Source organism: Toxorhynchites rutilus, chromosome 3, assembly GCF_029784135.1.
Source record: "Toxorhynchites rutilus septentrionalis strain SRP chromosome 3, ASM2978413v1, whole genome shotgun sequence".
In the NCBI taxonomy this organism is placed as follows: Eukaryota; Metazoa; Arthropoda; class Insecta; order Diptera; family Culicidae; genus Toxorhynchites; species Toxorhynchites rutilus.
Genome location: NC_073746.1, coordinates 22,002,121 through 22,026,838, shown reverse-complemented (window position 1 = coordinate 22,026,838; position 24,718 = coordinate 22,002,121). Strand labels below are relative to the sequence as shown.

Below are 24,718 nucleotides of genomic sequence, written 5' to 3'. Positions count from 1 at the left end.
TACAATCTTTTTGTTTACGCTTTGACAGATTTAAAAAATAAAATGGGTGTGTTGTATCCGAGATCAATGAGTTACATATGAGGTGGAGCAGTAGACAGAGTATATATGGATTGGTAAACAAAATATGGTGTCGTTATTATAGCATTCAATATAGAATGTATGTGGAAGAATTGAAACAATATTTAAATAACTCACAATTTGATGATGTCATGAGCCAAAATGCTCATACAATCTTTTTTTTTTAGCCCATTTATTTATTTTTTAGGCTCATTAGCATTTTAGCTGTAACAGAGCCGGGTTTTAATCGTGTACATGTACATATGTTTATGTTTCTATAAATTGTAAATTACACAGTAGTTAGTAGTAGCCATGTTCAATTACATTATGGTAAATTACACAGTAGTAGCAATTTTGGCGTAAGGGTGTTCTTCCTGTTTTTCCATTGATCAGCAGACCGGACAGCGGAGACAGTTGATATTGATCATTGTTGGGTTATTTATAGAACAGCAGCCCGATGTGTCTTACAGAGCAGAGCAGTTGCATGGATGCATCGATTTTATTTCGACCGTGGATCGATCTCCATCGCTGATGATTGCTGTGTGGACGTAGTTATTTGCAACATTTCGAGAGACGAGTATTGATTTTTTCCTTCTCGCAACCCCTTCATGAGCAAGCGATAAGACCGGACTCTAGCACACGAGCCTGGGTTCGGCTCCTTCTCTTATCTTTCGTAAAATATTGAGATGCGCTCAAGAATACCTTTATGCACCTCAACATGAGCGATGCACACGTGTTGGTGCTCGCAAGACTTTCTCGTGTACCTACCTCAAAGTGACATTTGGTGCTGTCGGGGGAAGTTGTGCTTCTGGTGTTAAAATTTTAATTTTCGTAAAATGGCACGTAGAACAATTGGTGATAAAGAACTGTTTCACATAAATATGGCTGCTAAAGTCATCCAACCAATTCATTCATTTATTGCACATAGCTCGCAATGTTTGTGTGAGATACGAAACTGAATAGGGCAAAGCACATTGCCTGTTCTACGTGCTGTGGGAGATATCAGAAGGCCTAACCAAATGTTACTTTGAGGCAGTTACACGAGAAAGTCTCACGAGCATCTCTTCGTGTACACAACACATGTGCATCGTTCGCATCGAAACGCGACGAGGCATTACTGAAAGCATCACAAAATTTTACGTGAGAGAAGAGAAAGAGCCAATCCCAGGCTCGCGTGCTAAGGCCCGGTCTCACCGCTTGCACATGGAAGAGTTGTGAGGAAGAAAAAATCGATACTCGTCTCTCGAAATTTAAGCGCGCACAGGAATTCTGTTCGCTCGGTTGCCTTCTGCCTCGCTCATTTGTTGCAGCAGCTCCCAATGGCTTTGTAAGATGCGAGACTTGATAACACAAAGCACACTGTCTCTTTTGCGTGCTGTGCGAGATCTCGGAAAGTCTACTTGCATCATTTAAGGAGCAAGAACGTCCAGAAAACAGTCGTATTCTTAGTCCTCGGAAATAGCAGAATTTTCAATGAAATGTTGCTTAATTGTAAATTATTTTTCTCAAATCACATACACCGGTACTGAGAGCCTTCAAAATATCATATCATCGCGAAAATAACGGAAATTTGTTAGTTTTTATGAAGACGAGAGAGTGAAAATGACACACAAAAACATCACTTTTATTCATCTTTTCCTACATAATTTCACAAATATCCACTGCACACTGTCACATTATATGCATATTCAGCGGGAACTCCACGAAAAGATGTTTTGACGTAGAACTACGTCTTTCATTAAGGGTGCCAAATCAGAAAACAGGTCACGTTTTTATGAAATAAAGTTAACGTTAATAACTATTTTTGCCGCGAACGGATTTTAGCGATTTACATACCAAACGAATCGGAAATTCCGTAAGATTTGTTGATTATGCTATACATTAGAATCCCCTGGTTTTTTTTTATCCCATTTATTTCTTTAAGGCTCATTAGCATTTTAGCTGTAACAGAGCCGAATTTTAATCGTGTACATGTCACATGTTTATCATATCTATAATTAGCACATTACACAGTTGCCATTCACCAGTATTGCTTCTATACCATTACATATGGTACATTCACACAGTAGCCATTTAGGCGTAAGAGTTTTTCTTTCTGTTCTTCCATTATCCAGTTGGACCACCGGACAGCGGAGACAGTTGATTGATCATTGTTGAGTTATTTATAGAACAGTAGCCCGATGTGTCTGGCAGAGCAGAGCAGTTGTATGGATGAATCGATCTTATTTCGACCGTGGATCGATCTCCATCGCTGATGACTGTTGCGTGGACGTAGCTATTCTGTAACAACACAAAGATGGTCAATGAGGGCCCTGAGTTATGAACTCACGATCGATCGCTTACTAAGCGAACGCGCAACCAATGTGGCTACGGAGACCCCCGATCCCCTGGTTTGTAAATGGTTAAAATTCATGAAAACTTTAAGCGTTTCCATTTTCCCATACATTTGTTCTGTCCACTTGTGTGCTTTCCCGAACAGAGCTGTTAATATCGAGCAACTTATCGACGACCAACGGAGGGGAAATCGTAGGATTCAAAGTCTCCGTGAACGAAGGAAAAGTAGAAGAATGAAGGGGAATACTTGTCTAGAGTATAAACAGTGGATCTCGCTGAGGCAAACTTTCATTCGGCATCGGACTGTTGAGCAATCCAGTTCACTTTGCTTTCGCTGCGTTTCGATCTAAGATTGGACTCCATCAGTGGTAATCCAACTTGGATATCGTCGTTTGGTTTTTCTGTTCGTTTTTCACGTTATTCGTATCGTGTGTTTTTCTTTCCGCTTCATAAGTTGGACGTTTCGCGTAGTGTGTGATGAGCAAGAAGAAGAGGAAGGCAGGCTCGAGCCCTGCAAAAAACGAACGCATTGCCAGGGGCAATGAAAATTCGAGGCAAGCGTCATCTAATGATGCACACGATGTTGGTGCAGTGAAAAGCGCTCGCACTGAACCGCACTGAAAGCTCTTGACACACTCATCAGCGAATTCGCATCGATAGGTGTTACAGCAGAGGACAAGCTATGTGGCATAATTCAGTCTTTTTCCAAGCAGTTAACATTGTTTGTTTTCCGTCATCATAAGGTCATCATCCCTTAACATTAAGCAGTTAACATTGTTTGTTTTCCATCATCATAAGGTCATCATCCCTTATGATGACGGAAAACAAACAATGTTAACTGCTTGGAAAAAGACTGAATTATGCCACACAGCTTGTCCTCTGCTGTAACACCTATCGATGCGAATTCGCTGATGAGTGTGTCAAGAGCTTTCAGTGCGGTTCAGTGCGAGCGCTTTTCACTGCAGCAACATCGCGTGCATCATTGGATGACACTTTCCTCGAAATATTATTGCCCCTGGCAATGCGTTCGTTTTTTGCAGGGCTCGAGCCTGCCTTCCTCTTCTTCTTGCTCATCATACACTACGCGAAGCGTCCAGTTTATGACGCGGAAAGAAAAACACACAATACGAATAACGTGAAAAACGAACAGAAAAACCAAACGACGATATCCAAGTTGGATTACCACTGGTGGGGTCCAATCTTAGATCGAAGCGCAGCGAAAGCAAAGTGAACTGGATTGCTCAACAGTCCGATGCTGAATGAAAGTTTGCCTCAGCGAGATCCACTGTTTATACTCTAGGCTAGTATTCCCCTTCATTCTTCTACTTTTCCTTTGTTCATGGGGACTTTGAATCCTACGATTTCCCCTCCGTTGGTCGTCGATAAGTTGCTCGTTATTGACAGGTCTGTTCGGGAAAGCACACAAATGGACAGAACAAATGTATGGGAAAATGGAATAGCATCAAGTTTTCATGAATTTTAACCATTTACAAACCAGGGGATTCTATTGTATAGCATATTAAACAAATCTTACGTAATTTCCGATTCGTTTAGTATGTGAATCGCCAAAATCCGTTCGCGGCAAAAATAGTTATTAACGTTAACTTTATTTCATAAAAACGTGACCTGTTTTCTGATTTGGCACCCTTAATGAAAGACGTATTCTACGTCAAAAATAATATCAGTCACTTGTGAAAAATATCGGAGAAATTTAGAAATTGTCATTATAATTCACACTACGCACAGAGGGCGACCTGATCTAACTGTTCCCTATGTGAAGAAAAGGTTTTTCTCACTTACCGAAAAACAAGAGGAGTTCCTCCTGAAACGCATCATCCGACAGCAGGGGCAGTGGGGGAATGTTCTACCTTCTATCCAGGTGTGGGCTGGAGAAAAATCAGACGCTAGTAATCGCGTCACCACCAGGTACCAGGTACAAGCGACTGATCCAACCAAATCAGCTGTCGTAATGGCAGCTGGGGTATGTGGGTGGTCACCCTCTTTTTTGATCTCACACTAGCAAAATTTGAATGAAAATCTTCCCTTCATGTTATTTTATTATTCAAAACATATAGTACTAAGCTTCACTCGACCATTTTTATATATATTGGAATATGATGTTTCAATTAAAATACATCATCATGATATGAAATTTTCTTCACACGTAATTTTGTAGAAGATTTTTCCCCACCTGCAACCAAATGTGGTTTTCGTGTAAATTAAATACATATTCGATATAAAAAAAGTTATTTTTTCATTTATAATTTTTTTTTATTAATTTTGAAGTGTGTTCATTCCACCTGAAAATCCATCATAGTAATTGTAGCTTCCCAAAATCGTTATACGAATTTCAATTTCGTAAACGTGAATTTACTCTCACGATCCGAAAACAAATTTCTCCGCTCCGTCTGCGCTGCTGGTCCGTACACAGAAGCTGCAATGCATGATGATATAAATACATCATGTATTTATCTACCCGTGTCGGTACGTACCGTTTACGCTACGTGCTGGATAATATAAAACGGCCTTTATTCTGCTGATGCGATGCGATGTGATTCCTTGCGATACATCCACAATTTCGACGACAAAGAGAGACTGCGTTGACTAGAGCGTCGCGAACATTTCTATGGTGTTGCTACGATTGTTCCCGCAGTGGTATTGCTTTATTTTCTTATTTCTTCTTAGTCTTGGTTGAGGAAGCCTGATGTATTTCGCTGCTGCTCTAGTTGCTCCGTTTGGTCGGTACAATTTGAGGAATACAAATTGGGTCAATCAAAACGAGGGTGAACCGTGTTTAGATAATGCTTGCTATTTTACAATTATTCAATTGTTTATCATAAAAATGATATAAAGTTCCTTTTTTGTCATAGATGCATAGAAATATTTGCAATCATCTTTGCGATCTATTTAAAGAATGCTCAAGTTATAAGCGTTTGAAATCATTATTTCCTGCATGCTCAGTGTTTTTTTTTTTTTTTAGCTTAGTTCTCTCTGCACCTGCTGCTTGATCTCGTCGACTTGCGTTTGGGAGAGCATATTGTTGCGTACAATCGCTCTACGCCTCGCGTTCATCGCGTTTTGGTCAAGCCTCCCGACGAACTCTGGATACGCTTCCTCGAACATTGCGAGTATTCGAGGGCGACCGCTCATGTCCGTCTCCAAAGCAGTGCAGATGTAATAGGCGCGGATCACGAATTCATTCATTTCGTGTGTCCACATGATCCGTCGCCTAGTAGTACCCACAAGTGTGGACGACTGTCGTCTGACAGTCGCAACACGCCTCGTAGGCGCAGCGTTTCGTTGGTGATGTCGATGGCTGCTGTTTCCGTGTGGCGGTAGCTCTTCGGGTTGAACCCGGCTGGTGGCCCGCTCTTGCACATCGCCCTCCAGCCGCTGGCCGCTCGCTCTTACGCCCGTTCCAGGACCAGCTCCAGTTCGGGGACCCTCCTCGGGCGATCGCATTCTGAGTATTCTTCGTGAACGTAGCTCCATTTTCTGGGTGTATCTCCTTTGCCCGGGAGACAGCGGGTTGGCAAGGCCTCCATGACCCGGGAGGCCTTCCCCGGGAGAGATATAGCGGTGTCCGGCTATATCTTCCCCGGCTCAGTGTTTATATTTACATTATTTTTTTATTTTTATTTTTTTTTTATCTTCCGGTTAGACGTAGTCCACTCAATCAAATACCTGCTTTGTTCTACACTACGAAGTAATGTTTAGATCCTGATAAGACTTTGCGAAGGAAGTAATGGTGTTTGGAAATTTTATCAAAAAAATAGTCACATTCCAGATCAAAGTTCTGTTTGGGATTTATAATAGCGTTTATGGTTTAAAAATTGAGACCCGACAATATTGTGTCCGAATATTTATGAATGAGTAAAATTCCTTCAACAGATGCGGTTCTGCCAGGCAAACACAAACTATCATCAGTAAGCTTCGCGAATTTCTTACATTCCAGAAAATTGTTTTTCCATTACTGAAACTATTTGCACACAATGATTCGCAACTGGTAAGGATTATTCGTTCCACTTTCTTGAGATACCATAAATTCTTATTTCTGTGATCTGCAGTCAATCGCAAAACTGAGTGTACAAATGTTTTTGACGATACTTTCCATTTATTTGGTGTAAAATATTTTGAATACATTGATTATTTTGATGCATATTAATTACTCACACATTTGACAAGCTGTACGTGCAATAAAATCCCGCGAAAAGTTTTCTGCTAAAAAATTGAAACAATCTCTATTCTAGGCATCACCAAATTGAGTGTACACCTTGAATTTCTCCGAACAAATTAACCTTTGCGAATTCGCGTTGACGGCGGAATGGTGTCGACATCTGGATAAGACATTAGTTTGTATGAAGCCAACTTTTCTCTATTATATTAGGCGGCCCTACGGCAGTTTTAAATTGCTAAAATGTGTATCATAATTTTTTCTTGACGTTATTTACCTACTATAAGTACGTTGTTCCGACCCTAATTTGAACTATTGTCTATGAATTTTCAGATATCCTCATCAAAACTTACCATTATAATATAAAACTATCTTTAGATACATTTGTTTGTATGATTTGGGAAAAATAATTTTCATTCATAATTTTTATTTTAAAAGTGTGTTCATTTCTTCTGCAAACCCGTATTGTCATGCCTACTCCCCATTTCGTAATACGAAGCTCAATGTCGTCAACATGGATTATGCCGGATTTACAATCATCCACAATGAGCGCGATTTTTTTTTCTTCAATAGCGATTTTAATTCGTCAACCTGTAGCATGGTACCGATTTGAGTATTTGGAAGCCCCTCGTTTCATATCTTTGAAGCCCACACTGATAGAAATAATTAGTAAATACGACGAATTTTTTGGTACATGGTACATGTTATTCTCTAGTCATTTTCTACCCTACTAATCATTAGTACATGATACAAAAGAAAAATGGTAGGCACAAATGTCATACGAACTACGATTTGTTGGTCCAACATATGAAAAATATCAGTGAAAATGTGGCTTCTTATTTGTGAGAGATAATCATCAGAGATAATGACAATATTTTTGATGATTATTTTTCAATTTCAAAATTGTATTTGATTTCATGTAATTCTACATACTTAGAATACATTATAATTATAACATATAACTTATTCTATATACAATACAATTCTACAATAATTATTGTCAATAGTAATAACATAATATATAAAAACATCAATAAATCTCGTTGCAATTATAAGCAGTGTACAAGGGGAGAGTTATAAACGCAGCCTCAACCACATCAATTTCATGCGTTTTTCCATAGTCACGAGTGTAACGTTCGCCTGGGAATTCGGATGTGTATCTCCAAGTAACGTATACACGTGATCGTGGTCAAAATAGAACTGAGCTCTCATTCTTTATTCAAGGTATATGTGTCATAGGTAGTCTAATCGTTATAAAACTATATTACTCGAGATATTTATAAAATGGTGGGAAAGATACTACATTCCTCTTCTTGTTCGGGTTTTTTTTTTTTTTTTTAATTATATATATTTCTATATATTTCAGGACAATTTTATTCTAAATAAAAGTAGGACGTCAACAGTACATATAACTAGTGTTTTGTGTTTAAATATTCCGATATCTTTTCAATATTATAATCGCTTAGGTATTCTGGTCGCTTGTGGTTTCGTCTGGGACGCTCCATGGTGTTCGTATTCGTCTCCTCTTCCAGTTCCAACTGTTTTTCGTCTACCGTTACAAAATCGTCATTGTTTAGATTCGTGTCTTCTGTATTCTTACTTATTTTGTTTTGTCCTTGTGTATCACCCGAGAATAACTTCTTCATGTGCGATACGTTTCTGTGAAATATGCGTCCTGACTCTTTTGATTCCAGTGTGACATCAGCTCCTCTCTTAGCCTTAACCCAGTATTCTTCCGGGTCGAAGTTAGTGGACAGTTTATTTTCTTTAAGAATCCTCTTCACAACCACTGTGTCACCGACTGTAATTTCACTTGGCCTTGCTCCTCGACGTTTGTCTGCATATTCGGCCTCCTTACTTTTTCTCATATTGTCTCGGTCACGAATTTCTTCAAGGATGATGTCATGCTTCCAAATCATAGATGGAAGTTTATCCTTTAAAACTCTACCAAACATAATTGATGATGGTGCTATCGCTGTCGTAGAGTGTGGAGTTGAGTTATGCATTAGTATAAACATCCTCAAGTCCCATTTCCAATCGGAACCTTCGGTTTCCTGACTTATTTTTAGCCTTTTCCCAATGGAACGGTTAATTCGCTCTACTTCCCCATTCGCTTGAGGCCAGTATGGAGTTGTTTTTCGGTGCTCGATTCCAAACTGTGTACAGAATCTTTGCATCTCGGCACTAATGAACTGAGGTCCATTGTCGGTTTTCAATGAGTCGGGCATGCCAAATCGGCAAAATGTTTCATGAAGTGCTTTGACAGTTAGAGTAGCAGTTATTTGTTTCATGATGATAACTTCAGTGAATCTGCTACAATAATCAACAAATACTAGTAGATTGTGACCAGACGGTAGTGGTCCTACGAAATCAGCAGCAATATGTGCCCATGCCCTATTCGGGAGTTCTGTTCGTACTAGAGGCTCTGGCGGATCGGGCATTGAGACTAGTGTACACCCCTTGCATTTTTTCACAAAATCTTCTACATGTTTATCAATGTGAGGCCACCACACTTTTTGTCGGAGGCGCCGTTTCATCACTACAATGCCTGGGTGAGACTCATGCGCAATTTCTATCGTACGAGATTGTAATACTTGAGGGATGACCAAACGATCGCCTCGCAGCAGGATGTTCCCAGATCTACACAATTCGAACCGAACTAGCTTGTATTCCTTCATGCATTCATCCCATGTGTTAGTTTCAAGACTCTGGAAAACAGCCTGAATAGTTTCATCTTTCGAAGATGCATCTTCGACTTCTTCCAAAGAAATTGCTTCTGGAATGTTGGCCTGTGCCAGATGATATATACAGGCTTCTCCGTCCACATCGAAATTAACTGCTTGAGTTACAGATAACCTGGAAATGGCGTCTGCGAGGTTTTCTTTTCCCGGTTTATATACGACCTCAAATTTATAGGCTTGCAGGCGCAAAACCCATCTCTCAATTCTAGCACATGGCTTAGACCGTTCTTTAAATAAGAAAAGAAGAGGTTTGCAATCTGTGACAAGTATGAACTTTGTACCAAGAAGATATAATCTGAACTTTTCTACTGCCCAAACAATACCCAAAGCTTCTCGCTCTGTCTGGAAATATTTACGCTCTATTTCTGTAAGAGCCTTGCTTGCAAAGCTTATGATCCGTCTTACTCCGTTCGTATCCTGCTGTAGCAACACTGCACCTATTCCTGTTGGGCTTGCATCGGTTATGACGATGCTTGTATTCTTTGGGTTGAAATATCCAAGAAAAGTTGCAGAACAAACCGCAGATTTAATTTGTTCGAACGCATGATCATGTACATGATTCCAGATAAACTTTTCTCCAGACTTCAGTAACTGTCTCAGAGATGCCGTCTTCTCTGCCAGCTGAGGAATGAAACGAGCGACATAAGTGATTAAACCCAAATAACTCCGGAGCTCCGAGACATTTGAAGGCTTGCGGAAATTTTCAATAGCTGTGATTCTGCTTTCCGTAGGTCGAATTCCATTGCCTGAAAGTTCGTGACCTAAAAACTCCAAACGATCCACATTATAAACACATTTATCCTTATTCAGTAGGATCTCATATTTTTTTAGTCTATAGAGCAGAGCATCCAACCTTTCATCATGTTCTTTCTGACTTCGACCGAAAACCATAACATCATCTAGATAGACCACCACTCCATCTAGTCCGGCTACGATGCATTCAATCACCTTTTGGAAGAGTTCTGGCGCACAGCTTATACCAAACATAAGGCGTTTGTATCTAATTGAAATAAAATTATAATTACATTTATTTAATTTTTTTTTTCATTTATTCAAGACGACTGAAAAACATTTTTTTTTTTATGGAAATCATTTACCTGAACAAACCCTGTTTAGTTATAAACGTTGTTATTTCTCTGGACCGCTTCGAAATCTCTACCTGATGATAAGCGTCCTTTATGTCGACCTTGGAAAATCGAACAGCTCCGTTTATTGAACCAAACATCTCCTCGATTATGGGAAGTGGATGAGTTTCTCTCAAGACAGCTTGATTTGCCCGTCGCATATCGACACACAAGCGAATCTCCCCGGAATCTTTCAATACCGGAACTATTGGTGACACCCACGCCGATGGCTCTTGTACACGTTCAATAATGTCTTTATCCAATAGATATCTCAGCTTGTGAGCCACTTTTTCTTCTATTGAGAAAGGTACGCGCCTATACGGCTGTTGCACTGGCTTGACGTTTGGATCAATTGGTATCTCAATCAAGATGCCTCTCATTTTCGGAAACATAGGGTTATTTTCGCTAATCTCTGCAACTTGAAACCCAATCTTCAATACTTTTAACTTCTTTGCCGTCTCATCACCTAGTAAACACTGTTTACCGTCTTGAGCAATATAAAATACAGCCTCCGTACAGTTACCTCCCGCTTCAATTTTAGCTTTGAACATTCCCATCATCTTCAGTGGATTCTTTGACCCGTATGCCTTAAACAGCCGATCGACTTGAGGTTGATACTTTACTTTTGCACTAGCCGACTTTAATTTTTCCCAAGCTGCAGCATGTACCACATTAGCTGCTGCACCAGAATCAATCGCCATCGGAATCTCTACCCCTCCGATCTTGAAGCGAAACACGTTTTGACCCATAATGTAGCAAATATCTTCTTCCTTGTCCTTTTCATGGCCGTCATCCTTGTAAACGGCTTTGATCCTTTTTGCCGGAGGTGCATGTACTGACTCTTCGTTAGATCGTTTCGTACACCACTTCGCAAAATGCCCTATACGCTTGCATTTCAAACATTGCGCCTGCTTTGCAACACACTCCGAACTATCTTTAACGTGACCACGGCGACCGCAGCCAAAACAGATCCGAGTATCATTTGCCTGTTGTAATTGCCTTGGATTTGTCCAACGGAATTTGTCGTTCTTCCAGTAATTCCAATTAGATCGACCCTTGGAACCGGACATGTTCATTCCATTGAGTTGATCTTTCTGAGAAAATCGAGGGGATTCATTTCGAGGAAAGCGATGAACCTGTGGGCCTACTTTATTAATTTCCCCTGTAGATTTGGTTGTATAGTCTGAGCAGTTTAGTTCCTTGCATTGAGCCTCGACATCTTCGATGGTTTTACCGATGGCCACAACCTCACTTAGAGAACGATCTTTTTCCAAAATCTTCTTCCTTAAAGCCGATGACAAACATTTCTCGGCGATTTGATCAATGATCATACTTTCAAGGACTGAGCTATGTTCCTGATCAAATTCGCAACGGTTGGCCTGCGTTCTCAATCTCATCACGAAATCATTAAAACGTTCCCCATGCTGTTGAGTAATTTGCCGGAAAATATGACGTTCGTAGGTTCGTCTACGAGTCGGTTGGAAATGATCATCAAGTTTCTCTACGGCTACGTCGTAGTACGGTGGATCAATGGTCACATGGGGAACATCATTCACTCCAGGGAGATTGTGGAAAATGTCTTGAAGATCAACTCCTCCCAAATGCAAAAGCTGGTTACGTTTTTCTCGCTGCCCCGTGATGTTGCTTGCCTCCAAATAATATTCCAGACTACGTTTCCATTTTCTCCACTCTGAGGCCAACTGCGACTGGTCAACTTTTGCATCAAACGGCTTAACTGATCTGAACGAATCCATTTTCCTATAAAACATGTGATTCATTTATTTATTATTATTATTTTTTTTTTTAAGACTTCCATTCAGCGAAGCCGTTTTATTTCATCATGTGGCATTTTCAACATAAACATGAACTACACAAATAACGGTATCAATCATTCACAGATAATGCCCAAAACGTCATTCAATTTTTTTATCCTTCGGTTATTTCATTTTATTCCAAATCATTTCTTTCAATTAGTTATATATATACATATTTTATTTTTGTACTAAAATCTTTAAATAATTCTTGCAAACCCTAATTGCTTTGAAAATAATAATTTCTTATTTTTTTTTTTTAACATTTTATTTTTTTTTTACATTTTAGGAACAGTGACCAAAATTGAACAAAATTACAAGACTCCACATTTTTGTATTTCAAACGAGTACCAAATCCGGTGCTCGACCCAATTTACTAAATAATCATTGTTTCATTAAATTAACAGCGAATTCAAAACTTAATTTCAGGTTTCCAATTGAAACGAGCTCAATTAGTGAATCCAGTGCTCGACCCATTTCACTAAATGCTCATTATTTATGTCAGCAGTGATTTCAATTATTTTTTTTTTTATTTTACGTCTTCATTTCTAACGAGTTTCAACAGTGAATCCGGTGCTCGACCCCTTTCACTAAAATAATCATTCCTTTATGAAATTAATTGTGAATTCTAATAATCTTGACAAATTTCACTTTTCCATCTCAACAGTGAATCCGGTGCTCGACCCATTTCACTAATTCCCATTATTATTATATATATATATATATATATTTTTTTTTAGTTTACAGTGGATCTGGTTTTCAACCCGTTTCACTAACAGACGCGTTTCTTTTTTTTCAACCCTGATTTTTCCCGTGCTCCTGACAGACTTTTTTTTGTTCTGTTTTGTTCAAACCTTTTCGTGTTCTATTGTTTTGAACAATTATAGCAATTTTTCGCATTTTCCAAATCGAACGAGTACAAACAGTGAAATCTGTTGCTCGACCCATTACACCAAATAATCTTCACTTTACGAAATTGACAACGAATCCAAATCTAATTTCTAATTTCACAATTTCAGTCCGAACAAAAGTTCACGGTGAATCCGGTACCCGACCCATTTCATCAATTATTATTCTTTTTTTTTTTTTTTTTTTTTTTAATTAACAGTGAATCCGGTATTCAACCCATTTCACTAATTTCACAAATTTCACAATTTCATTCCAAACAAAATTTCACAGTGAATCCGGTACTCGACCCATTTCATCAATTTTTAATACTTTTTTTCCAATTAACAGTGAATCCGGTATTCAACCCATTTCACTATAAAACGCGTTTGTTTTTTTTCAAATCTTACCGTTCGCCCAACAGTAAATCATTTCATTTGAATAAAGGAACGGTACTTTTACTTACAGTTTGCCATTGTGTCCCTGATTTACATCGATATCAAACCAACTGTTGTCCTGCTTCAACCCATTGAATCCCTCTCCACTGAAAAATGTATTTTCTGTCTCCCTCTGCAACTGTTGCTAGTGGTGGCAGGTTTTAATTTTTTCTTCTCAATAGAGATAATCGAACCGACGCTCACCAAAACTCTCACTAACACTTATATCCTTCAGGCCTTCGTAATTTTTCTTCATGTTCAAAAACTCTTCAACGTAAAATGAAATCATGCAACATCCCTCCACTTCCTCCGCGCCCCATCTAGACGCTGATGAAGCTATTTTTCTCCATTCCATCTCCTTTGCACTCTTCCCAGCACAGAACGTACAGAAAAAAAAACCAGCACCAGAAACGCTACGTACTTACGTTCACATAGCTCACATTTCGGATTTCTTTTTTCATTCTACCATCGTTCTTTCTATTCTCACTTAAGTTACAAGTACATCATTTTACCGACATTTTCCTCAAAACCAATCCACTACCACTATTTGCACATTTTGACGCCATTTTGTTTTCGACCGCATGTCACCCAATAATATAAGCGGAGAGGAAAAAAAAAAATGCCACTGGATTTTTCACAAAATCACACAATCAGGCTACTTACTACGTTAATACTGCACTTTCCGCTCAATCTCAATTTGCACAGTTGACTTTTTCCAAACTCAGTACGTTAATTACTACGAGAATTTACCCTCGTCGCCAAATGTAACGTTCGCCTGGGAATTCGGATGTGTATCTCCAAGTAACGTATACACGTGATCGTGGTCAAAATAGAACTGAGCTCTCATTCTTTATTCAAGGTATATGTGTCATAGGTAGTCTAATCGTTATAAAACTATATTACTCGAGATATTTATAAAATGGTGGGAAAGATACTACAACGAGTACTTCAACAAGTTCCCGTTTCTCTCCCTACTGCATCGCTCTGGTTTCGTCAGTATTTTGTGCTCTCATGTCCCTATGAAGAAGAAAAATACACATATTAATGATATAAAATATGCAATAAAATTCAGCCGCTCGCTCCGTCCATTTATTCTGAAGTTGGAGAAGAGAAATACCAAATAATCAGTGACAAATATTAGGTCATTATTATTAAAACATCTGTTTGTTTCTTCCCGGAAATTCTCGACCAAGGAGATGTTTACATGCAATAAAACATAATAAGAATAAAAGGCTTACCTCCGAATCGTTTCGTTTCCCAAAGAGAAATGGCGATTGCAAAGTGCGCACATCACAGATGTTAGGTATGACAAAAAAAACAAGATTACTAATTGTATGGAGTAAAATATACGAATCTCTGGTAGGGACGTTCAATGAATCTGACATCACTTTTACTGAATTTTGGTAATATTTACAAAAAAATTGTATATTTTACCAATGTTTTGGCTACTAAAGATTTGGTAGCTGCTTTTACTAAACTATTTTTCCAGTGCAGAGTCAACACAAACTCGGTTGTGTTAAGGCCCATTTATACGTTGCTAGTAGCTGACTTCACAATGAGCAGCTACTGACCCGGTGAACTCGCTTGACAAATGGTTGACTCGCCTTGTCCGTTCACACAATGTGAGCTGCTGACAAGAAACCAGATACCACGACACGGGTTTACCAGAGATGCCAGGCGATTTTTCAAATGTCCATCAAATAGTCAGAAACAGCAATCAGGTCCGAATTTGTCAGATGATTGATCCGAAATCGGCTTCTTTATTGGCAGTTTTCATCTTAGGTTTTCAGTTGAATTTATCATTACACAATTTTATAGCGAAACACACGCTGGCCGTGTTTAAAAATACTTTGTGCTGAATTTATTTTATACTGAAGGTACTATCCGAAAAAAGCAGAAAGAAAAAAGGATTCGGGCCAGAAATTGGATGCAAAGAAAAGAAGCAACAAATACAATATTGAAGTAACTCTACAATGATGATCTCCGAGAGTACAGAGCAGTGTTGAGAATAACACCTGAAAAAGTGAGAAAACTGTTGGATTTAATTGCTCCACAAATATAACGCCAAGATACACTCATGAAGGATGCTAAACCTACAAGAGTGAAACTAGAAATGATGTGCCTTTCTTCTGGAATATCGTTCAGATTATTGTCGAAATTTTTTAAAATCTCGAAAGCATCCATAGCTAAAATAATTCCGAAAGTATGTGGTGCTCCAAATGGCAGTCTAAAAGATTTTTCAAAATTTGATTTATTTCGCCTTGACAGCAGCTTCGTGTACCAATTTGTGAAATAAAAATGTTAGTAGATTTGCAGGAGCAATTAATACGCCTCAAAAACTAAAATAATGAATGAAAATCTACTTTTTCTAAATCGAATATGTATTCTGTTTCTTAGAACAATACTTTTTTGCAAGTTTTGAGTGAATTTTGAATTAAAATCGTGCCCGATAATGATTTTATATTTAGATCCCCAAGAAAACTATTTTTAAAAAACGTGCCCCGTCAGCGTGCAAAACTAAATAATAACGATTCCGTTTAGAAACTATGAGGGTTTAATTTGTTCTTCCAATAATTTTCAAGTCTATAAATATCTTCGCATATTTTCAAATATCTTAAAAATAGAGAAATGTAAAGACAATGTCAAGATTTGGCATCCCTGATTCGAGCGCTAAAATCTGTTTTTGACGTTTTGAGGGATGCGAGTGCGAGTAAATTCAAAAAACTTTGAAGTAGCTCGCACACCGAATCACACATGACACTAGCTGGCATGATGTGTTCACACGGTGTGAGTAGCTGCACTGCAGTAACTGACTAGACCGACTCGTATGTTTACTCGCACCGTCTGAACCCGGCTTTAATCTGAGCTCCTCTCTTCTTTCTCTGTATGGAATGTTTGGCAGCGCGAGTGCCTCCTCTGCTTCTGGATTCGAGCGTTTAGCCATAATGGGTGCTGAATGTTGCGGCTGTATTTAGCCAAGACACCCACTGACCAATACACATCTTGAAGACTCATGCTTTCCTTTTTTGGTATTTTTTTCTTTTTTTTTTTAACTCGATGGGTATTGGTCATTCTGCCCTCAGAACTCTATCCGAGTGAAAAGGAATGAAAACAATATCCATCTTTTTTTTTTTTCCAAAATATATTTTTTTTATTAAGGCACATGTGGCGTTAGCCTGACGGGGCCGGGAGTCCAATATTTTGACAATTTTTGTCTTACAACTATGTTAGTAATATGTAACCGATTACTCGCGGTTGGCTCGAGGTTAGTATTACAAGTGTTCTCATAATTGGTATGTTGCAGTCATCGATGCTCTATACGTGTGCCCGACACGGGCTACTTCCTATTGGGATGCAGCTGACCATTAATCAGCAACGCCCCCCTAGTCTGTACCCCATATCTAGCGTGGTGCGTCTTTCTCGACTCGAGGAATCCAGGATAGAATGGTCACTAGCCGGCGCAATCATCAGTTCGTGTAGAGTTGTCATGAGCGGTACAACCTTTGGCTCTTGTTGAATGATCAGTGGACTGCACAACCTTTGGCCCGTGCATCTGTAAAGAGTGTGTGTATGTATTGCCGCGACTAAGTAAAAGTTTATCGATCGGATAGGAGGGATATGAAACGGGGACACAACGAAGGAAACATCATTAAACGTTGACATAGGCGTTTCTGAGGAACAGGTATAGATGAAGCAGAAGATCAGGATCCCGGCTACCTAAGATATCCCGGACGGGGATATCCGATTGTCTGCCTTTTGCTCTCAGTGCTCTAGAGAGCTGAGAGCGAGCAGCATGGAACCGGATACACGACCAGACAACATGCTCGATGCCGTGGTAGCCATCGCCACAATCACAAAGATTGTTTGCTGCGAGCCCAATGCGATAGAGATGCGCGTTTAGGTTGTAGTGATTGGACATAAGCCGAGATATCACGCGAATGAAATCACGACCGACATTCAATCCCTTAAACCAAGCTTTCGTCGAAACCTTAGGGATAATCGTGTGTAACCAGCGACCGAACTCATCTTCACTCCACATGCGCTGCCAACTAACGAGTGTGTCCTGACGAGGAATGTGAAAAAATTCATTATAGGCAATTTGCCTTTCAAAAAGTGTGCCTTCTGAAGCGCCCACCTTAGCTAGCGAGTCTGCTTTCTCATTCCCCGGAATATAGCAATGAGAGGGAACCCATGCTAAGGTAATCTTGAATAATTTTTCGACCAAAACACTCAATAGATGTCTTATTCTTGTTAGGAAATAAGATGAGCGTTTATCAACTTTCATTGAGCGGATTGCCTCTATTGAGCTGAGACTGTCTGAAAAAATAAAATAATGGTCGATGGGCAGTGTTTCAATGATCCCTAGAGCATAGTATATCGCACCCATTTCTGCGACATACACGGAACAAGGATCTTTGAGTTTGAAAGAGGCACTGGAATTTTCATTGAAGATGCCGAAGCCAGTGGACCCGTTTATGAATGAACCGTCAGTAAAGAACATTTTATCAGATCCAACTTTCCCATATTTTTCCGAAAATATCGACGGAATAACATTGGAGCGTAGGTGATCTGGTATTCCATGGATTTTTTGTCGCATGGACAGATCAAATATGACAGAGGAATTGCAAAAGTATGGGAAGCAAACTTGGTTGGGGATGCCTGGTGAAGGGTGCACGTCGTGGGTAAGGTACTCATGGTATAAAGACATAAAACTTGACTGAGGAGTCAGTTGGAGTAGATTTTCGAAGTTATCAATCACCAATGGATTCATGATCTTGCAACGGATGAGAAATCTGTACGATAATTCTGTGAACCGAAGAGTAAGCGGGGGTACTCCTGCCAAAACTTCGAGACTCATCGTATGTGTCGAATGCAAACACCCCATGGCTATACGCAAGCAACGATATTGTATCCTCTCCAGCTTGAGAATATGAATCCTGGCAGATGATCGGAAGCAAAAACTGCCATATTCTAACACTGACAATATCGTTGTTTTGTACAACTGAATGAGGTCTCCTGGATGGGCACCCCACCATGTTCCGGTTATTGTTTGGAGAAAATTGATTCTTTGCTGGCATTTCTGTTTCAAATACGCAATGTGTCTCCCCCAGGTACATTTAGAATCAAAATATACACCCAGGTATTTGAAAAACATAGAGTGTTGGATCGTTTTGCCGGATAGGTAAAGCTGGAATTGGGCGGGTTCGTGCTTCCTAGAAAAAACGACCATTTCAGTTTTCTCCGTAGAGAATTCGATACCCAGCTTGAGGGCCCACGTGAACAGATTGTTCATGGTATCTTGCAACGACTTTTGCAGAGCGACGGGATTAGTACCCGTGATGGAAATAACTCCATCGTCTGCAAGTTGTCTCAGCGTGCAGTCTCTAGTTAGACAATCATCCATATCATTGACGTAAAAACTGTACAAGAGGGGGCTTAGGCAGGAGCCTTGCGGTAGGCCCATAAAACTGTAACGAGAAGATTTTGAGTTGCCATGATAGAAATTCATGTGCTTTTCTGACAGTAAATTGTACATGAAATTATTCAGAATTGGTGAAAGTCCACGATTATGAAGCTTCTCTGAGAGAATTTCCATGGAAACTGAATCAAATGCCCCTTTGATATCGAAAAAAACGGAAGCCATTTGTTCTTTGCGAGCAAATGCGATTTGGATTTCAGAAGATAGCAGCGCGAGACAATCATTCGTCCCTTTACCTCGGCGGAAGCCAAACTGCGTATTTGACAGCTAATTGTTCGTTTCGACCCACTTGTCTAAACGAAGTAGAATCATTTTCTCTAACAATTTACGAATACAGGATAACATTGCAATCGGCCTATACGAGTTGTGATCGCAAGCCGGCTTGTTGGGTTTTCGTATGGCTATCACTCTCACTTGTCTCCAGTCATGCGGGACAATATTCAGCTCCAGAAACTTGTTGAACAAGTTCAGCAAACGCTGTTTTGCCAAGTCGGGAAGATTCTTCAACAAGTTGAATTTAATCTTGTCCGACCCCGGAGCTGAATTGTTACATGAGAGGAGGGCAATTGAGAATTCTACCATCGAAAAATTCTCATAATCGCATTGGAGCGGAATATCGCGTACAACGCTTTGTGCAGGAACAGAATCGGGCCAAACCTTCCTTGCAAATTTGAAAATCCAACGGTCAGAGTATTCCTCACTTTCATTGGTATGGTTTCAGCCACGCATTCTCCTAGCCGTATTCCAAAGAGTACTCATAGCGGTCTCCCTTGACAAACCATTGACGAACTTCCGCCAATATCCACGCTTTTTTGCTTTAATCAGACCTTTTAGTTTGGCTTCTAGAGCTTGGTACTTTTGAAACCATTCCACTAATCCAGTTTTCCTGAATTTTTTGAAAGCGGATGATTTTTCAAGGTAGACCTTTGAACATTCCTTGTCCCACCAAAGTGATGGAGGACGACGTCGGAAAGTGGTACCCGGTGCACGTTTCTTTTGAGCTTGAAGTGCGCTATCGTAAATCAAACTTGATATAAAATTATACTCTTCAAGGGGAGGAAGTTCATGCATCGAAATGATTGCTTCAGATATTAATTCTGCAAATTTTCTCCAGTCAATATTCTTCGTGAGGTCATACGCAATATCGACTGACTCACTAGATTTTGATTCATTGGCGATCGATAAAATTATTGGTAGGTGATCACTACCGTGGGGATCTTTGATTACCTTCCATGTGCAATCCAGGGATAATGAAGAAGAGCAGAGAGATATGTCTAGCATGCTTGCCCGTGCAGGAAGGTTGGCTATCCTAGTTGCTTCCCCAGTATTTAAAACTGTCATGTTGAAGTTGTCGCACAGATCATAAATCAACGTGGCACGGTTGTCATCGTAGAGTGACCCCCATGCTGTTCCATGGGAGTTGAAGTCACCTAAGATTAACCGCGGCTCCGGCAATGCCTCGATAATATCAAAGAACTGATGGCGGCCTGCAGTAGTCCTGGGAGGAATATATATCGAAGCAATGCAGAGTTCTTTGCCATTGATTTGTATCTGGCAAGCGACAACTTCAATGCCTGTAATCGATGGGATAGTGACTCTATAGAAGGAGTGACGTTTTTTGATCCCCAATAGTACGCCACCAAACGAGTCGTTACGATCTAGGCGAATAATTTAGAAATCGTGAAAATTCAGCTCGTCGGCTGAACAAAGCCATGTTTCACAGAGAGAAAATACATCACAGTTAGAACTGTGAACTAAAAATTTAAATTGGTCTAGTTTAGGGATGATGCTTCTGCAATTCCACTGTATGACAGTGGTCAAATCCTTGACCTCTTGCGCTGAATTAGGCATCGAGGGAAATGAACGCTGCTAAAAAGCCACATTTTTCTTTCAAAAATGTTCTCACAACCGGAAGCAAACATAATACTATGCTTTTAAGAGGATCATTTATATTTAAAGCATTTAAAATGTTATCCACAAGATCTGAAAGCGCAAGCAGGGCAGGTAGTGGCTGTTGCTTCGACCGCGAAAATGGAACAGACGTGTTCGTTGTTGTTCCGGGAAGTGCTGAGGACCCCTGGTTGGTAGCATGACCACGTAAACCGGGAGGTACTTGCTTCGGCCTATTCTCAGCACGTTCAGTTCGAGGCTTCATTCCAACTTGGGAAGTTTCGGTATTCTTTCTGGGGAGTGATGGAAAAGAAGTAATTTTTCTTTTCCTGATGGCACCCTGCGATGTACCGGAACATCCGGCATTGGGAGCGTCAGCAACAGGCTCGTCGTTCTGCAGAATGGAGTAGGGATTGTCCTGTGTCGTTGGCACGGAACTCTTAAGCATTTCTACAAAAGTCCGCTTGGAACGTTCCTTTAAGGAACGCTTGAGTTTTTCCCCTCGTTGTTTGTACACCGGGCATTGAATAAGATCATGAGGAGTCCCGCCGCAATGAAGACACTTGTGCTCTTTCGCGCAAGGATTCTCATCATGGCTCTCTCCACAATCTGCGCAACGTTTTTTATTGCAACAATAGGCGGCCGTGTGACCGTGTTGCATACATTTATTGCATTTCATTACCCGGGGTACAAACAATCGAACAGGTAAACGAAGTGCCCCTATTGCAACGTAATTTGGAAGGGCGGAACCCTCAAAAGTCACACGAAAAGAGTTTGTCCGATTGAGAATTCTTTTGTCATTTTTATGTGACACAGATTTCAGTCGATCGCATGCAAGAATCTTCACAGTTTTTAGTGTGGACTTCTTGAAGCGACCGACACCATCGATTATCTCTTTTCGGGTCAAACCCTTTTCGGTTATTACGCCGTCTATTTCGACGTTGCAACAGGGTACGTATACACGATACTCAATCGCAAAGAGGTCGCAGCGCGTTATTTTGTTCGCTTGGGTCCTGCTTGAGACGACAACTCGTAGTTTGTCTGGCCCCATCCGTGTAATTTCGGTAACGTCAAAAAAATGTTGAGTTAGTTCCTTCGAGATACGAATGACATTGAGAGGTTTGGATTTTCGTCTAAAGTACACAATGAATGGGCCTTTGGAGCCTTCAGGGTATTCTTTAGGACGAGAATCCAGTTTCTCGTCGATTTCCTCATCTTCGGAACTATCAACTTCATAAACAGAATTTTCTACCTCAATTTCTGCTTCATCCTCCTGCTCTTCAGGAGGAGGTTCGGTATCAGAAATATTCAATTGCGTCAACGGGGGGTCCTTTCCGCCCTCAGCCATATTATTTGCCATTGATATTTGCAATAGCCTCGAACTTTGGTTTTTTTCGAACCCAAAAATTTGACATTTTTCTTCCAGTAAAATTTTGCTTAAAATATCCATATTTTTGCTATTTAAAAAAAAAATAAATAAAAAATACCAAAAAAGGAAAGAATGCTAATGCACTCGAAAGTTTTAACCGTTGTTGAATTAAATTTCAGATAGCCGCGCGAGATAGCTGGTGAATGATAATCTAGACGACCGGAGTTCGAACCCACATCGGAGCAGTTTTCACCAAACATCAATCTGTGCCATTTTATACATTCATATTCCACTCCTAACACAAGTCAATCAAACAATTTTTATTTCTACTAACATAAATACTCATTTATAAAAATGGCGATTCGTGAGGCTATAATAAACATTTCACGAAAATATTTTGCGCCATTTTTTTTTCTCTATGTTTGTAATAAATCATATATGAGTATGGCAAAAGTCGTATTTGTTGCTTTGACAATTCATGAATATATTCATATTAGATCGCAATTCAGTTTCAACATCCCAGCAAACATTAAATCGCATAACAAGCGTATATATAACATCATATGCCCTAAAATTTGGATGGCATATAATGCGCCTAACTGGCATATGCATGCAAAAGTGGAGGCCATATACATACATGGCAAATGCTTACCGAATTTGTTTGGATGAATATGCAACATTGACCGGCTATAATAGCGATTATGTTGTATTGAATTGCGATCTAATGTGAATATATTCATGAATTGTTAAAGCACCTAATACGACTTTTGCCATACTCATATACGATTTATTACAGACATAGAAAAAAAAACAAATGGCGCAAAATATTTTCGTGAAATGTTTATTATAGCCTCACGAATCGCCATTTTTATATATGAGTATTTATGTTTGTAGAAATAATAATTGTTTGATTGACTTGTGTTGGGCGTGGAATATGAATGTTTGAAATGACACAGATTGATTTTTAGTGAAAACTGGTCCGATATGGGTTCGAACTCCAGTCGTCTGGATTATCATCCACCAGCTATGTCGTGCGGCTATCTGAAATTAAATTCAACAGCGGTTAAAACTTTCGAGTGCATCAGCATTTCATTGACATTTCGATATGATGTAATATGTTCTTTATTAGGATCTAATATGATTTACTTTTTCATGATTTTCTTCAGCATGCAACACGATTTACTACAGTACTGAATCGATTTAAATTATAAGCTTATACGACATACAAACTGCATCAGCGTAATATACGCATATGATGCGGATTAAATATATTTTACGACAATGTACATCATAAAATTGATGTTTATTATACCGAATTGCGACTTAATTTGATAATGGTAGATAAAATCGAGTTTTTGCATTTTATGCGATTTCAAATATACACGACACATACTTTGATTGATATTATATGCGATTATGATTTATTCGGATTTCTTGTAAGTCTTGGCACGTGCAAAATTATACGATTTAATGTTTGCTGGGATAATCGCTATTATAGCCGGTCAAAGTTGCATATTCATCCAAACAAATTCGGTAAGCATTTGCCATGTATATATATGGCCTCCACTTTTGTATGCATATGCCAGTTAGACGCATTATATGCCAACCAAATTTTAGGGCATATGATGTTATATATACGCTTGTTATGCGATTTAATGTTTGCTGGGATGTTGAAACTGAATTGCGATCTAATATGAATTGCAATAGCCTCAAACTTTGTTTTGTTTACCCAAAAATTTGACATTTTTCTTCCAGTAAAATTTTGCTTAAAATCTATTACACTGAAAATATAAACTCGAAAAAGATACATAATATTAAAATCAATTCGATTCGAGTTTAAATTGTCTCGAAACGAGTTACTCGTTTCGAAATACGAAATGCCACCCCAGATCTTCATGATTCTTTTTTCACGAGTCGATGTGAATGTTACATTGGACCATTCCAAAAGTTACGTGAGATTCAATCGTCCCGTTGGAAGAAATTTGAGAAAATGTTGACACCCCCCTGATTTGTTTATTTAATTTTGCTGAACTGTCAATTGAACGAAACTCAAGAGATTCGTATTATACACAAATTGATGTTTTGATTCCTCCTGCGGTTTTAAGAAATTTTTAACATTTCTATGATAAAATTAGACAGTTTTTGGTTTGAGTTGATTTGGCTGAAGGAGTGAAATGGCGTTCGTTAGCAACAACCTGTAAGTTTATTGAGGAAATGGTTTAGACAAACGTCCCATCGATGTGGCTTATTCGTACTTTGTCCTTGATTCTTTTTGATGTACCGTAATGCTTTTGAATCCGGACATTTTCATTATATTCAATATCATACCAACTGACTGATAGCTATTATTGTATCAGTTTAGTGTAATTGTTAGCCATAGTTCGTAGCTGTTGACAAAAGAAATGTAGAAAAACAAA

General features: G+C 39.3%; 2 protein-coding genes across 2 annotated transcripts in view; one reads left to right on the top strand and one right to left on the bottom strand.

The window, feature by feature from the left end:
* Positions 1 to 7,977: 7,977 nt before the first annotated feature.
* Positions 7,978 to 14,374, bottom strand: LOC129772954 (uncharacterized protein K02A2.6-like). Its single transcript, XM_055776488.1, has 3 exons — positions 14,227 to 14,374; positions 10,404 to 12,188; positions 7,978 to 10,306 (listed from the first exon to the last, which is right to left on the bottom strand). The coding sequence occupies exons 2-3, from the start codon at positions 12,182 to 12,184 to the stop codon at positions 7,978 to 7,980; spliced, it is 4,110 nt and encodes a 1,369-aa protein (XP_055632463.1). The 5' UTR covers positions 12,185 to 12,188; positions 14,227 to 14,374.
* A 9,949-nt stretch (positions 14,375 to 24,323) lies between these two features.
* LOC129772953 (uncharacterized) overlaps positions 24,324 to 24,718 on the top strand; it is a 41,653-nt gene continuing 41,258 nt past the window's right edge. The window contains exon 1 of the mRNA XM_055776487.1: positions 24,324 to 24,498. Within this exon, the coding sequence (XP_055632462.1) occupies positions 24,476 to 24,498 (23 nt within the window). The 5' untranslated portion in view covers positions 24,324 to 24,475. The remainder of the gene's footprint in view (positions 24,499 to 24,718) is intronic.

What these genes read in the sequence shown, in the direction of transcription:
- LOC129772954 (XM_055776488.1), bottom strand. Translation starts at nt 12,184, where the DNA reads ATGGATTCGTTCAGATCAGTTAAGCCGTTTGATGCAAAAGTTGACCAG. An exon ending in ACTAAACAGGGTTTGTTCAG is followed by an intron (nt 10,307 to 10,403) that starts GTAAATGATTTC and finishes TATTTCAATTAG; the next exon opens with ATACAAACGCCTTATGTTTG.